The sequence below is a fragment of the Arachis duranensis genome, chromosome 9 (assembly GCF_000817695.3).
Source record: "Arachis duranensis cultivar V14167 chromosome 9, aradu.V14167.gnm2.J7QH, whole genome shotgun sequence".
Taxonomy (NCBI): Eukaryota; Viridiplantae; Streptophyta; class Magnoliopsida; order Fabales; family Fabaceae; genus Arachis; species Arachis duranensis.
The window spans coordinates 1,110,221-1,126,259 of record NC_029780.3 but is presented as its reverse complement, the minus strand read 5'-3'; the positions used below and the strand labels follow the sequence as shown (position 1 = coordinate 1,126,259).

Sequence of the window (16,039 nt, the reverse complement as noted above, 5' to 3'; positions counted from 1 at the left end):
ATCCGTTGCACTAGTAAAATTTTTGGGACAAGACAATTTCTAATAGTTTTTTATAGAATAAATAATTGTTTTGAGGATCTTCAAAATTGTAATTTTAGCAAGTTGTGTTAAGAGAGACATGTAAGAAAAGTATTAGCTACGTTTCAGTGAATTTTTATTAGGGGAGATATATGTTAAAAGTGGAAATTTAAATACACAAATCCTTTTTATCTTATAATTACAAATGCCACCTTCTCCATTTTATTTTATTTTGTCTCAGTCTCAAGTTGGGGACCCACACTTTAAAACAAAAGAAACAAAATAATAAAAAGTAGTGGTGGTTTATAGTCATGGGCAATAAAAAGAAGAGAAAAAGATAAATAGGCCGTTCACCTTTCGATTTTTTAGACATTTAAGTTTTTAAGGATTTAAAAATATATTTAATTTTTTGGCCTTTTTAAAATTTAAACATATCAATTTTTCATGGAAGACATTAGAAATTTTTTAAATAGGACAATTTAGACCCAAAAATTGATGTTTCTAAAATTTTAAAGAAGTTAATAACTTAAATGTATTTTTAAATTTTTAGACATTTAAATGATGGCGAACCGAAAAATCAGGAATCATTGTCATTTTTTCTAAAAAGAAAAAGTAGAGTCCTTCGTTTGAAAAAAAAAATTCTCAGACAAGAGCATGAGGACTTGGAAGGGAATTTGGTTGTCCAAGATAAGTAGATCCTGATGCACCCGTACAAGCTTGTCAATGCTAATTTGTAGCTCTTGTTGTGGCTCAACTGAGTTGTCTGATTTCTCCAACAAGTGAAGTACACAACATCCATCCAAAACCAGCGCCCATGTGGCAAACATGTTCTCATCCTGGGGTCTGGGGATGCTGATATGCAGCTGCAAGCTTTTTCATTCATTAAAAGCTCTTTGTACATCAAGCCCAACCTTTGGTAGAGATCTTGAGAATCTGTACTGGGTTTAGAAATCATCCCATGTAATTCCTGTATCCATTGAAGGCTATGAAGATAACTTCCAGTCCATAAATCCTTATATAACTTTCCTTGAAGAAGATCTTGTTTGGGTAGATGAATTGGACCAATTGAGATGATCTGTGGCTCATAATAGTTTCTAAAATCCACCCTTTCAGCCATGTGCTGTGAAATTCTTTGTATATTATGTATTACATCTTAAACTCTAGTTCCATCTTTGAAATTTATATTAAAAACTAGTAGTATGCTTATTTGTCCTCTTAACCAAGTGTCTTGTATGTTCTCTATTTTTTCTGGGAACATCATAGAAGCAAGCACTTGGAAGACACTTAATATTCTTGGAAGCAAAGAACATGCACATGAGAAGACTTGTGAGAAAACAGAGAGGAGGAAGAGATAGTATATGTTAAGGTTTAATAATTTTTTCTAGCAGATCCATTCCATCTAAGGTTTAATAAGTTTTTCTAAGTTTTCCAGCTAACTCCGGGGTCAACTGACATGTTTTAGTGGATTTTTTTCTACGAAGCACCTACACTTCGTGGAGTTGTAGTATCTGCCTGTTTGGACACATTTCGAATACAATATTCACCGATACTCGTTTTATACGTATGTTTGTTGTGTCTAACCGTATCTTAATAAAAAATATTTTATATTTTATGTGTCCCGTATCATGTAAGATTCTAAAATTAACATGTGTTGATGTATCCCATATCATATCGTGTCCGTACTTCATAAGTTTTTTTAATGTATTATTGTTTTTCTTTTAACAGAAATAAAGAAATTTATAAGGTATTAAGCATACAAATTTTTCATGCACATTCTTTGTATATATATAATTTTTAAATGTGTTTACTAGTACAACATTAGAAGCTCCATTATGCATCGTTTGTTAGCAAAAAGTCAAACGACTACAGCCCTTTTTTTTATAAAGATCTTATAAAAAAATTATTTAAATAAATTATTTTTAAAAAAAATCATCCAAACAACACCTTAGTCATATTTATCTTTTGTATATTTTATTAGATATTANATTATTCTATTCAAACATAATTTATAAATAAAAATTTATTTTTAATAAATATTTAAATATAAAATTAATTTTATTTTTTTAAATCTTTTAAAAAAATAACTCAATTCTTTAAAAAAAAATTCGTCCAAACAAACCCTTAATTACATACACGCATATATATATATATATAAAAGGATTTGTATGAATACTTTATATTCAACCACTCTTATACCCTTCCAGTGAATCTCATCTTTCCATCATTAAGAAAAAGAAAAACAAAAATAAAAGGAGTATACTTATTAAATTAAGTAATACTAGCAAAATGTACAAAAAAGTTAATCCTATTTAAAAAGTAACATATACTTATTAATTATTTTGTAAATACCTGAATTTTTAAAAATAGAAACAATAAATAATTTTGTTAGCCTTTTCGATGTTTTTAAATTTTAAATGAATTAATTATCATCGTTAAATTAGGAAAGATCTCCAAAAAAAAAAGAAAAAAAAAACTAGAAGAGAATTTTCATGGAAACTATTTTTGTTTATGTTAGAATTTAAAAATAATCAATATATAATAAATATAAAATTAATAAAAAAACTTAAGTTGTTTAATCTCATATTAAATTTTAAATTTTTTCAATATCAGATTATTAATATTTTTCTTTGTACTTATCTTATATTTGACTTAACATTAATTAATAATTTTCAATATTCTTACTAAAAATGTTGGCTCAAACACTATCTTATTTGTATATAAATTTAATTTCTATACACTATTTATACGAATAATTAATAATTAATTAATTATATATTACTATAATACACTAATAAAAATAACCAATTTTTAAACACTTAAAAAATTGTTTTTGAAGAGTGAAGAGTTTTTAGGATTTATTTGGAAGCTTAAACCCTTGATTTTGTTTTCTCTTCTCTTCTCTTCTCTTCTCTTCAGCCGCACCAAGTATTAATATATTGCCGCTTCTTCTTCCAACCATCAAAATCTTCGTCGCCAATCCAAGTCGGTTCCGTAAGTAGGGTTCCTCTTTTCTCTCTCTCTCTGTATATATATATATAGCCACGCTGGCACGTTCTCCTACCATTCTCACTCCCGCAAGTACGAGGTTTATCAGTCTATGTATGTGTTAGTAGTCATAAACTCCTTCATTCATGTATTTAGTTATTTTAATTGTTCTTCTTTTGCTTGTTTAAGGTTTTTGTTTGTTGTGTTTTGCTCTCTTGTCAAACCAAAACCCTACTTGTGATTGTTTATTGTGATTGTTATGTGTGTATGTGTATGTATGCATCATGCGGAATCAACTGGCTTGTTGTTTTTGCTCTGGTTCTGATTATCATTGTTGTGCCAAACTATAGTGCAAGCCACATTAAGAATTGTGGTTTTGATTTCACAGGCGATAGGATGCTACACCATTGTCCAATTCATGTTATTCAGCAAAAGTTTATAGATGTAACCAGTGATTTTAATTTGTTTTCAATTGTAAAATTATAATGTAATTAACTTGGTTGGTTTTTATTTTATCTATCTAGGGTTAGAACTTGGGGAGATGAGCCTTAGTAATTAGTATAATGGTAAGGGATTGTGGGATTCAAATTCGAGAATCAATCCCACCTCTTTTGGAAGTAATATGCATACATCTTTTCCTGCAAATCCCACCCGATGGAATTCTCGTGCACTATGCCACCCCACTCTTTCGTAGGGTTAAAAATATTGTGTTTGAAAAGCCTACCCTGCTTGAATCTGTATTCGAATAACAGAAAAAAGAACATATAAAAGGATATAGAGGGACTGAGCATGAGAATCCTTTTTTAGCCTTTATATAGGGTATCCTTCTTGGACAGTTTTAGTGGATTTTTCTTGCAGCTGAAGTTCTATGGCTTTTAAATTTTTATTACATGTATCAAGTTCAATTTTTTTTAATATATGCATTCACCCCCCATATTGATGACCCTTTATTGTTTCGTTAATTATGTCCTCTAGGATTACACCTGCATTCATGGCGATTGATGCTGGCATTGCTGTAACTAATAACAAAGAGAAACCTGATTTAGGAGAACATCCGAATCTACCTAAGAGAAAGAAGTCTATTGTGTGGGAATATTTCACTGTTGAAACTGTTGGAGCTGGATGTACCAGGGCATATTGCAAACAGTGCAACAAATCCTTTTCTTATATAAATGATTCAAAACTAGCCGGCACAAGTCATCTGAAAAGGCACATTACTTTAGGAATTTGTCAAGTTATTCGGCAGAAAAATCAACAAGGAGAAACTCAAGATACTCCCAATCCACCCAAGAAACGGCCAAGAGCAACACCTGGATATGCTGGTAATGGTGTCACATTTGATCAGAGCCGGAGCAACCATGATATTGCTAAAATGATAATTTTACATGATTATCCACTTCATATTGTGGAGCAGCAGGGTTTCATTGATCTTGTGCGGATTCTTCAACCCCAGTTCAATCCGATCCGATCTGATTCTGTTGAAGAGGATTGTGTTGCTTTATATGTAAGAGAGAAGCAAAATCTTTTGAATCTTATCAATGGTATTCCTGGACTGGTTAACCTGACATTGGACTTATGGACTTCAAACGAGGCAATGGGCTATGTTTTTGTCCGCGGACACTTCATTGATGGCAATTGGAACTTACATCATCCTGTTCTAAATGTCATTAAGGTACCATTTCCTCTTTCCGATGGTTCCTTAAGCCACACTATATTAACATGTCTATCTGACTGGAATTTAGAGGGACGACTCCTTACCCTTGCACTCGATAAATCCTTCTCCAGTGAGACTTTGATGGGAAATCTGAAAGGCTTTCTTTCTTCCAAGAACCCAGTGATCCTCAATGATCAGTTCTTAAACCAGAATTGTTATGCCCGTGTTCTTAGTCACCTTGCACTGGACGCATTACAGGCAATGAAGGAAACTGTTGACAAGGTCCGTCAAAGTGTGAAGTATGTAAAGTCTTCAGAATCTCACCTAGAAAAGTTTATTGAACTGAAGCAACAACTACAAGTCCCAAGTAAGGTGGACCTCATACTTGATGACACAAGTAGATGGGATTCAACATACCATATGCTTCTTGCAGCCTGTGAATTAATGGAAGTCTTTGCTTGCTTTGATACAGCTGATCCTGATTACAGAATGACCCTTACAATGGATGAATGGAAGCAGGTTGAAAAACTCTGCAAATATTTGAAATGTTTTCATGATGCAGCGAACATTTTGACTTTGCAACCATACCCGACCGCAAACTTATTTTTCCCTGAAGTGTCAAAACTTCAGGTGGAGTTGACTTATGCGGCATGTAGCGATGATCCCTTCCTTAGTAGTCTGATTAAGCCTTTGTATGAAAAGTTTGATCGGTATTGGAGAGAAAGCTGCCCCATCTTGGCAATGGCCGTTGTCCTCGATCCAAGGCATAAAATGAAACTTGTGGAGTTCACCTTTTCTAAGATACTTGGTGAGAATGCAGAGCCATGGATAAGAACAGTTGATGATGCTCTTCGTGAAATGTTCATAGAATATAACATCCAAATGCTTCCGTTTGAAACGACCAATGGGGATGATGAAGGGGATGAGATCATGATAAAGACAGAGTTGTGCCCAGAAGGTTCTCTTGATGATTCTATCTATCTTGATGACTATGAATTTTATATCTCCGATTTTGTCGGTAACCAGCAATTCAAGTCAGAATTGGATGAGTATCTAGAAGAACCTCTACTATCCAATTATCAAGAATTTGATATTTTGTGTTGGTGGAGGCTGAATGGATACAGGTATCCAACCTTGTCAAGAATTGCATCCGATCTTTTGTCTATGCCAACGTCTACAGTGTCTCCGGATTCTGTTTTTGACACAGAAATTAGGAAAATGGATAATTACAGGAGTTCATTAAGCCCTAGGACTATTGAGGCTCTTATTTGTGCCAAGGATTGGTTACAGAATAAAATCTTACCAATAGATGATTCAAAAGCATTTGTGAAAATGGAATTTTAGATATAGGTTCTTTTGTAGGACATAGGATTCTCGAGTAATTTTGAGGTATACTGAAGTATTGAAACAAGGTTGAAGTAAACTAATTTGTGTGATTAGTTTTCAGGATTTTTCTTTTGAACTTTTTAATAACATGTTTATAGTATAAGATTGATTCTATATAGACTTTCAAATTTAGCCAAAATAACCCTTTTTGTAAGTGGACGAAGAAAAATATTAAGTAATTGTGTTCAATACTCATGCTCGAGTTTTAGTGAAAAGCAATTTTATTCTTTTTATTGGGTTTGGCTCATAATTCTCGGTTTATTGATTGTTACTTGCAGTAAAAGAAAATACGTGTTTCGCTTCGGTTGATGATTCTATTATGATATATAGAAATAGTGAGAGATTGTACTTTATTTAATAATTAAAATAAAAAAATTAAGAAGATTTATTCTTCTTTTAAGTCATTTCTTTTCGGTTTGAGATTTCAATTTATAAATACATTCTTAATGGTTTTGATTAAAGATTGGTTGTTTAATATTGTCTAATGACTAATGATAAAACTAAAGAGTAAAAACAATATTTTTTCTTTCTCGGAAAAAAAATCTTAGACATAATGATGGTTCAACTTGCTAATGCAAATATTAATTTATATTTGTGACTTGTGAGGGATATACCAAGTTAAGCTACTCCGTCAAACAAAAACAAAAAGGTAGTACAACACGTGTTGAAATTACTATTCAATCAAGAGTTACAAAATTCTTAATTTTCCTTTACAAATTAAAAATTAATAAATAATAATCACAATATTTCTTTAGAATAATTTATATTAAAAGAATTGAATGTTATTTCCCCTTGCTTTTCAATTTTCATATCTTATTAAAAGAGCACCAACGTACATAAAAAGAGTGTGTTCTACAATATACATTATTTAACTTTTCATAATATTTCATTGAAATAAAAGATAACTGTTCAATATTTTAAATTGAATAATAAATCAAATTTAATATAAATTATACAACAAACTAACATATTTGCAATAATTTCACTCAAAATAATAATAACATATAAATAATTCCTTCCTGAGTTATTATTTTGTATTTATTTGTAATTAGAATTAGTTATCTGATAATATTGTATTATAAAATATAATATTATACATTATCATATAAATATAATATCAAAGGTCTAACCAACCTTAAACCTCGTACTCTGTCTTTTATTATCAAAAATCTTATTCTATTATTGCATTACCATATGTGACATTGTGACAAAGGATTTTCCCTTGAAAACTGCTATTTAAAGTGTTATTGGAACTTAGTGAATAAAGTACCCAAAGCTTCAATCTTTCACAAATATTAGAACCTTTAAAGTTAGATATAGTTTTAGTAATTTAGCACGCTTTGTGAAATTCTGACATTGATCTTACAGTTAGTTATTGTTCCATTTTTTATAGTAACATAACATTTACAGTTAAGTTAGTTATAACTGTTATAGCTTTGTGTTGGTGCCATCTTATATTATCCATGCTTTGTTTCTCAACTTCACTGTCTTGTTCACATGCAAGTTTCACACTTTCACTTTCCTTGCTCATCAAGAGAATGCTTTCTAAGTCTTCTGATATTGCTTTTAAGTGTTCTGCACATTTTGATTCCAAATATTTTGGAGAATATGCAATATCTTTGCTCGAAAGGTGCAATTCCATGGAACAGTTAAAGCAAATTCATTCACAAACAATCAAAATGGGTCTAACTTCAGACCCCTTATTTCAAAACAAAGCTATAGTCTTCTGTTGTACCAAGGATTGTGGAGATGTGAAATATGCTCATAAGGTGTTTGATACAATTCCAAAACCAAGTGGGTTCATTTGGAACACCATGATGAAGGGCTATTCTAGGAATAACTGTCCTGAAATTGGAGTTTCTATGTATATAGAAATGATCAGCAACGACACCAAGCCCGATCATTACACGCTTCCGTTCTTGTTGAAGGGATTCAACAGCAATGTGGCTTTGCGGTATGGGAAAATCTTGTTTAACAATGCAGTGAAACATGGATTTGATTCTAACGTGTTTGTTCAAAAGGCTTTCATTCATGTGTTTTCCTTGTGTGGTATGGTTGATATGGCACGGAAGGTCTTTGATATGGGTGAATCATGGGAAGTGGTTACCTGGAATGTAATGATATCCGGGTATAACAGAGTTAAGGCGTTTCAGAAATCAAAGAAGCTTTTTTCTGAGATGGAGAAGAAAGGAGTATCACCCAATTCAGTTACTATAGTTTTGATGCTTTCAGTATGCTCTAAATTGAAGGATTTACATGGGGGAAAGCACATATATAAGTATGTTGAAAAGGGTATTGTTGAACCTAATCTCATATTGGAAAATGCCTTAATTGATATGTTTGCAGTCTGTGGAGAAATGGGTGCTGCACAAAGTGTTTTCAACAAAATGAAGAGTAGAGATGTAATTTCTTGGACTTCCATCGTCTCAGGGTTCGCCAATGATGGCGAAATTAATTTAGCTAGGAAGTATTTTGATCAAATGCCTGAAAGAGATTATGTTTCCTGGACTGCCATGATTGATGGATACCTTAGACTTAATCATTTCAGGGAGGCTCTGGTGCTTTTCCGTGAGATGCAAATGTCAAAGGTAAAACCTGATGAATTCACCATGGTCAGCATCCTATCGGCTTGCGCAAATCTGGGAGCACTCGAACTAGGGGAGTGGGTGAAGACTTACATTGACAAAAACAGTATCAAGAATGACACTTTTGTTGGGAATGCTCTGATAGACATGTACTTCAAATGTGGTAATGTTGAGAAAGCAAGGAAAATATTCAAGGAAATGCATCAGAAAGACAAGTTTACATGGACAGCAATGATAGTTGGTCTTGCCATTAATGGCCATGGTGAAGAAGCTCTTTCCATGTTTTCAAATATGATAGAAGCTTCAGTTACACCAGACGAGGTAACCTATATTGGTGTCCTGTGTGCATGTACACATGCCGGCATGGTAGAAAAGGGAAGAAACTTTTTCACTAGCATGACCGAGCGACACGGAATCAAGCCAAATATGACACATTATGGATGCATGGTTGATCTTCTTGGAAGAGCTGGCCAATTAAAAGAAGCTCTTGATGTCATTAAGACTATGCCCTTAAAGCCGAATTCAATTGTTTGGGGATCTCTTCTTGGTGCTTGTAGAGTTCACAGAAATGTGGAGCTGGCTGAAATGGCAGCAAAACAAATTCTTGAGTTAGAGCCTGAAAATGGAGCTGTTTATGTCCTGTTATGCAACATATACGCTGCGTGCAAGAGATGGGAGAGCTTGCGCCACGTCCGGGAAACCATGATGGAGAAAGGAATCAAGAAAACACCAGGTTGCAGCTTGATGGAAATGAATGGCAATGTATATGAATTTGTTGCTGGGGACCAATCACATCCTCAATCTAAAGAGATATATGCAAAGCTAGAAAACATGATGCAAGAGTTGAAGATTGCAGGGTATTCACCTGATACCTCAGAGGTTTTTCTTGATATTGGGGAAGAGGATAAGGAGAGTGCAGTTTATAGGCATAGTGAGAAGTTGGCTATTGCCTATGCAATTATTAGTTCAGGAAAAGAAGTTACCATAAGAATAGTAAAGAATCTTAGAATGTGTGTGGATTGTCACCATATGGCAAAGTTGGTATCTGAAGTTTATGGTAGGGAGATAATTGTTAGGGATAGGACTAGATTCCATCATTTCAGCCATGGTTCATGTTCATGTAATGATTTCTGGTAAACACTGGCATATCTGTAGTGGGGTATAGGAATTAGGAACAGAAACTATTTTATAAAACCATTGAATCAGTGTATCATATGTATGAGTGTGATTGGAGATATGAAGTGTTCTTGTTCACTTAGTCCATCTTCTTGTATAGCTCGTCCACCTTGGAATGAACTCTGGATTTTTCTGGATGGATGAAAAATACGTCAATTAAGGAAGAACACGGAGTGTGAATACCTACAAAAAGCACTTTGATACTCAAATAAGTGTTTGAAGTATTTCTTATGAAAACTTAATTTTAGATTCAAAACATACCTCTTCTTCTAAAGAGGTTATTGTTTTATAAATATAGAAGATAGTTGTTGTTCAGTTTTAGATAAGTTATACTGATAAAGAGTAATAACTGAATTATAATAAGACAGTTATAGCTGAGTTATAATGGACAAATCATGAAGGTATATGACTTTATTTAATGTAACTACTAAGATCATATTTATTTAAATAATGAGTTTAATTTTCGGAGATTAATACTATATAGTTTTTATTTGTTTTTAGCATTATAAGTTAATATATCTTTATCTCATTTAATAAACACAACAGTTACATAGCATTAAGGGCCCTTCTTTTTTATTTTATCTATCAATCTATCAGTATCCTATGTGGAATAATGAGAGGTCTATAATAACGTAGGGACACCAGCCTCAATTTTTGTAGCCAAAAAAAGTAAAGGGGGAGAAAATTTGGAAAAAAAAAAAAAAACAGTGGCTAGTTTTGTTCGTTAAGTTGAAGTTCTTTGTTGAGATCATGTAATGTAATACTTCATAGTTCATAGTTCATAGTTCAAATCTCTGTCACTGATCATAAGTTCATAATACCAAAATAGCAATGGTGTTTTCTTCAGTGTTCTCTCCCACCCTCAACCTTGCTATGTCTTCTTCTCATTCTTGTTATGTTTCCTCCAATAAGTACTGTTACAGTTACAGAAGGAGAAGGACACAAAACACAAGAAGAAGAACAGTGAGAGTGAGAGGTAGCAGTAGCAGTAGCAGCTCCTCCAATGAAAAGGACAAAGAAGATTCAGATTCTGATTCTTTCAACCCTTTTGGATTTGTGACTGATAACCCTTCAAGCCGCAGCGCAATTCAGCTTCCTGAGAGTCCTGCTGAGGATGGCAACGTTGGTCAGATGCTCTATGTAATTCTTTCTTTCAATCATTCTTCTTTATATATTGTAATAATTGTATTCTTTGAAAGTAATTCTAAAACTTTGGTAAATTTGAGTATTATTGATGCTCTACTAAGTATGTATGATTTTGAATGTTGATGATATTGATATTATTCATCATTTAGTGGGAGAATATGGTATTAGACTAATAGTTTCTGTGATTTGTGTGTTCATAGAGGATAGAGGACAAGGGCAAGGAATTCGGTTCATATGTTAAATCTGGAAAGTTAAGATGGTTTGTGAGGGAAACTGGTAATTTTCATTTCTTTGCTGAGAAATGTTTTCAACTTTTTTTTAAGGAAATTTAGAGTACATGTATTGTTATATGTTGCTTTTGTTCTGCTTCTTTTGCAGGATCTTCTGATAGTAGAAGAGGGACAATTGTGTTCCTTCATGGGGCTCCAACACAATCTTTTAGCTACAGAGTTGTCATGTCTCAGGTAAGTTGGTCCCCATTCTGCTATGAAAAAGCATTGATAATTCAGGCAAACTACACCAACCTTTCCAAAAAGTTATGCGATATTACACTCGACACCCTTAGTTTGTTGTATTTACACTAACTTCCTTCAAATTGAAGGATGATGTGTGTAATATGGCCTAACCTGTCCTTTGTTTTCGCTTTACATTGTTCATTTTCATTGGTCATTGCATGTCTTGCAATTTCTAATAATTGATGATGCATACATTCTTTTTTTGTCACTATTTCAGTTTTTGTTCTACATATATATGCTTTTTCCTCTCTTTTTTTACAGTTGGCAGATGCAGGGTTTCATTGCTTTGCACCTGATTGGATAGGATTTGGATTCAGTGACAAACCTCAACCAGGATATGGTTTTGATTACACAGGTTTCCTTTTATGGATGATCTCAGACCAGAATCAATTTTTAGTAATGCAGAAACCTTAAAAATTGCTTTTTGTTTCAATTCTTATAGAGAAGGAGTTCCATGATGCATTGGAAAATTTGCTTGAGGTGTTGGGGGTCAAGTCTCCTTTTTTCCTAGTTGTTCAGGTATCTAATTAATCATGGATACTATACAATCTATGGTAGCATCCATCATTTGAAAGTTACATTGAATTCAGTGAAATACTACAATGCATTTATTTACATGCACAAAGGATGCTTGATTTAGAAAGCTTATAGTTCATACTATAGTTGCATTTATGTTTTTGGCAAATTCTATCTGACTCTCATCTAATTATACAAAATATACATTATCTTCTCCTAAGATCAGATAATATCACACTAGATACCTCAACTATTTTAAAAATTTGACTCTAAACACCCTTCAAAAACTTCATATTATGATCTCCTAAAGGGAGCTTTAGGGCCCTATTTAGTAACTGTCATGACAAAACTACAGAAATTTTCTGAGACACAAATTTATTTAGAGAATGAGAGCGTTACATAAACAGACAAAATATCTCGGTCATGGGAGAAAATATTAAATATGCTTAGTTTTCAATCTACCCAAAGATCAGAATAGTAAGAACAAGAATACTTACCAAACATAACGTTTGGGAGGTCAATGAGACCTAAGTAACACCAAATTTTACCGAATTTCAAAGGAGAAGAGTAAAATTTACCACCCTTTAAGTTTTGCAAAATGCTTATTAGACATTGTGTCTAACATAAGGTCACACTTTGTTCTCAAGGGATTTCTTGTAGGTTCATATGGACTAACTTGGGCCCTGAAGAACTCAAGCAAGATATCAAAGATAGCAATACTCAACAGTCCATTAACACTTTCATCTGTCATTCCTGGACTTTTTCAGCAGCTAAGGTTTGGTTCTTGTAGTACCTATGACATGTGACAGACATAGCATCAACTAACATTTTCACAGCATAATTAATAATTATTTTCATCCCTGATTGTTAATTAATTTCTGAGTAAATGAATATGGTTTCTTGTTACTTGTTATTAGTCACCTTGCCTATTTTAATTGTACTAAAGAGTAAAACACATTATACATATTCTCTAACACTGATGAATGTTTATCTGCTCAAATTTGATAGTATATGAATGACTATTCACCATCCTTATTGTAATTGATTCCTTTTCTTCTTTCCTTTGTAGAATTCCATTGTTTGGTGAATTTACATGCCAGAATGCTATTATTGCTGAGCGATTTATTGAAGCAGGTAGCCCGTATGTATCCAAAAAGTTTATTTGGACCTTTTTTTTTTTGGGAATTTCTAACTTCTAAACTGAATTTCTTGCATACAATAATTTAATTAGCTTAGGACTTCAGCAAATAAATAAATAACAGCTTTAGATCATTTTCTGGTATATTTCATGGTTATGAGAACCGGACTGAACCGACTTAGTTCAATCGGTTAAAAGTCGGTTGTAAACGAACCGGTCAAAAACCAAAAGAATCAGCAAAAAAAAAAAAAATTGGTAAACAGATCAAACCAGTCCTGTTTTTAGCAGTTAATCGGTTTAAATCTTTGAACTTCTAACTCTACCAGTTTAATTATCAGTTCAATTTTAAGAATCTTGGTATATTCTTAGATTCTTATATTTGGATACAATTTATATATTTAATGTAACAATGGAAAGTATCTTTTGTTCCTTCAATAATTATTGCATTGTGCAAAGAGCATGGACTAGCTCATGGGGAGCATATAGTAAACCACATACATAAATTCATAATCATAACTGAATCATTGCTGTTTTTCACATGCCCTTAAAGGAATTCAAATGCAAAAGCATTATTCAAAATATGATTAGAAATTAGAGGTAATAATTACTACTTCATTTGAGGCTTGACATTAAATTATGTTGCAGCTATGTCTTGAAGAATGAAAAAGCTGATGTATATCGTCTACCTTATTTGGCAAGTAGTGGACCTGGATTTGGTTGGTGACATTATTTATTTTCATCATTTTCATGGTTTCAGAGTTTGCCATTTTCTGCATATTATTCATTTTCATAATGAAATTGATAGAGCCTTTATGTAACAATATTTAATTTCTTATATTTAAATTTATATATAGTAATGAAGTTTCTAATTTATTTTGTTTGCTCAGCTCTTCTAGAATCTGCAAGAAAAGCTAATTTCAAAGGCACTTTAAGGGAGATAGTGGAAGGATTTGCATCTGAGAGGTATGTTTCTGAAATTGAGGAAGCAATAAAACTGAACATATTGAATGCATGCATGTATTAAGAAAGAATATAAGTAACCGAAAAATGGTACCAAAAACCAAAAAGCAATCTAGGCCTTTTGGAGTTTGGACGTTATATAAGAGTTGTTGCTTGCCATCATGACGGGGGTTGTACACTTTCCATTAGGGTGCCATGCTCATCATTGGTCAAGATCCTGTTCGATTTTGTTATTTTTATTCGGTGTTATTTTGAATAGAATCTATTTGGTCTCAAGATATGTATTTTTTTTCTAGAACAACAACACATGGTGGTTGATTAGTTTATGAACGAATTTCAGCAATATTGAAATTTTCTGTGTTTTTTTAGGTGGAAACTTATGTACAGTTGACTTCACGTGAAGTTGATAACTGAGAGCCATTAGATGAGTTGACTGATTTGACTAAATTTTCATCTAATGGCTCTCAGTTATTAACTTCACATAAAGTCGACTGTATCTAAGTTTTTACCCCTTTTTTTATATGGAAACCATAATTCTTATGGTTAAATTTGTGACTTATAAGTTTTTTTTTTTAAACATACAAATTTAATCATCAGATTTATATTTTAGTATTAATTTTTTTTTAAATGAGTAAATCGAATACTCCAATTTATTTTGTGGAAAAAAAAATTATTTCAACATAAATCAGACTCTCCAATTTATACCTTATAGTCATATTTCTATACAAATTTTATTATTCCTCAAATTTAAAAGTCTAATTTATTATTTAAAATAAAACATACCAATTAATCATTACACTAAATTACACATCGGCTTCTTTCATTTCTAAAAAAATTAGCCATATTTTACTACTTGTCATTCAATAACAACTAGTGGATGAAAATCCTTCCTTTGAATCTGGTATGATGCCAAGCACCAAAATATTTTATAGTTTAAATATTGGTATAAAATTATTTTAAAATTCATATTAATTATTTTATCTCAGTGCATCACAGCATTGTTGTCCAAGGTGGGTGGAAATTTATTATTTAATATTTTTATTTTTTTCTTTATACAATTTGAACTACTTTCAGATGGGACAAGCCAATACTACTTGCTTGGGGTTTATCAGACAAATATTTGCCACAATCTGTGGCTGAAGAATTTAAGAAAGGAAATCAAACAAACATCAAGCTTCAACCAATTGAAGGAGCTGGCCATATGCCCCAAGAAGATTGGTAAGTACAATTTAACATTTTTAATATTAAATTTCATTACAATAATCTTTTAATTATTCTCCCTCTTAATTAATTGTTTTAACAGGCCAGAGAAAGTTGTTGATGCTTTGAGAATGTTCTTCTGATTTCAAGTGCAGGCATTAATAATGCATCCAAGTGCTTATTTAATTATTGGAGGATATTCCTTTTCCTCTTTTTCTTTTTTTATCCTTAAATTGAAAATTTAATCATTAAAATAGTTTATTACTATTAAAATGATTACTTTCTAATGTATATATATGTCCTCTGATTCCGGTCCTAGTAGAAATGAAATTAATTACTTGAAAAGCATGGAATAATTCTATCTATTAAATAATAGTGACGGTTTTCCAAAGTTTTTGCGGTGGTTTCAAACTGCCGCGTTAAACAATTATGTACATTTAAGATAATTCAACATTATATAGTATATATACATTTGAACTATTATTGAATTACCTTAATATTTGATGTACCAAGTTTAACATGGACACAAAATATATATAAAATTTAAATTTTTATTTATTAACTTTTTTAAATATTTAATAATTATAATTTTAATATATATTCTAAAAGCACATGTTAATTAAATGCAATAAAATTACAGTAATTTATAACCATTCCTCCCATCCATGTAAAAAAAAAGTAACATAAGTGAAGTATTAATGACCTGTCTTTAACACATTTTTTTCCAAAAATAAAAATAAAAATGGAAATAAAAGAGAAA

The 16,039-nt window shown here is 31.9% G+C and overlaps 3 protein-coding genes across 3 annotated transcripts; all 3 read left to right on the top strand.

Moving 5' to 3' along the window:
* The first annotated feature begins 3,062 nt into the window (after window positions 1–3,062).
* Window positions 3,063–6,205, top strand: LOC107463831 (zinc finger BED domain-containing protein DAYSLEEPER-like). The gene is made up of 2 exons (XM_021130534.2): window positions 3,063–3,117; window positions 3,979–6,205. Coding segments are annotated over exons 1-2 (2,025 nt in total). The 5' UTR covers window positions 3,063–3,115; the 3' UTR covers window positions 6,002–6,205.
* A 1,376-nt stretch (window positions 6,206–7,581) lies between these two features.
* On the top strand, window positions 7,582–9,998 carry LOC107463715 (putative pentatricopeptide repeat-containing protein At3g15930). The gene has a single exon (XM_016082569.3). The coding sequence runs from the start codon at window positions 7,582–7,584 to the stop codon at window positions 9,763–9,765; it is 2,184 nt and encodes a 727-aa protein (XP_015938055.3). The 3' UTR covers window positions 9,766–9,998.
* Window positions 9,999–10,514: 516 nt separating this feature from the next.
* Window positions 10,515–15,584, top strand: LOC107463754 (uncharacterized). The gene is made up of 11 exons (XM_016082611.3): window positions 10,515–10,944; window positions 11,151–11,226; window positions 11,329–11,414; window positions 11,727–11,820; window positions 11,908–11,984; window positions 12,629–12,756; window positions 13,051–13,122; window positions 13,765–13,835; window positions 14,007–14,082; window positions 15,154–15,297; window positions 15,383–15,584. The coding sequence occupies exons 1-11, from the start codon at window positions 10,636–10,638 to the stop codon at window positions 15,420–15,422; spliced, it is 1,173 nt and encodes a 390-aa protein (XP_015938097.1). The 5' UTR covers window positions 10,515–10,635; the 3' UTR covers window positions 15,423–15,584.
* Window positions 15,585–16,039: the final 455 nt, after the last annotated feature.

Bases quoted from the DNA above. Each gene is read 5' to 3' on its own strand.
- LOC107463754 (XM_016082611.3), top strand. From the start codon at position 10,636: ATGGTGTTTTCTTCAGTGTTCTCTCCCACCCTCAACCTTGCTATGTCT. The intron at 11,821-11,907 runs GTTTCCTTTTAT...CAATTCTTATAG, and splicing joins ATATGGTTTTGATTACACAG to AGAAGGAGTTCCATGATGCA. The intron at 12,757-13,050 runs GTTTGGTTCTTG...TTTCCTTTGTAG, and splicing joins GGACTTTTTCAGCAGCTAAG to AATTCCATTGTTTGGTGAAT.
- LOC107463715 (XM_016082569.3), top strand. From the start codon at position 7,582: ATGCTTTCTAAGTCTTCTGATATTGCTTTTAAGTGTTCTGCACATTTT.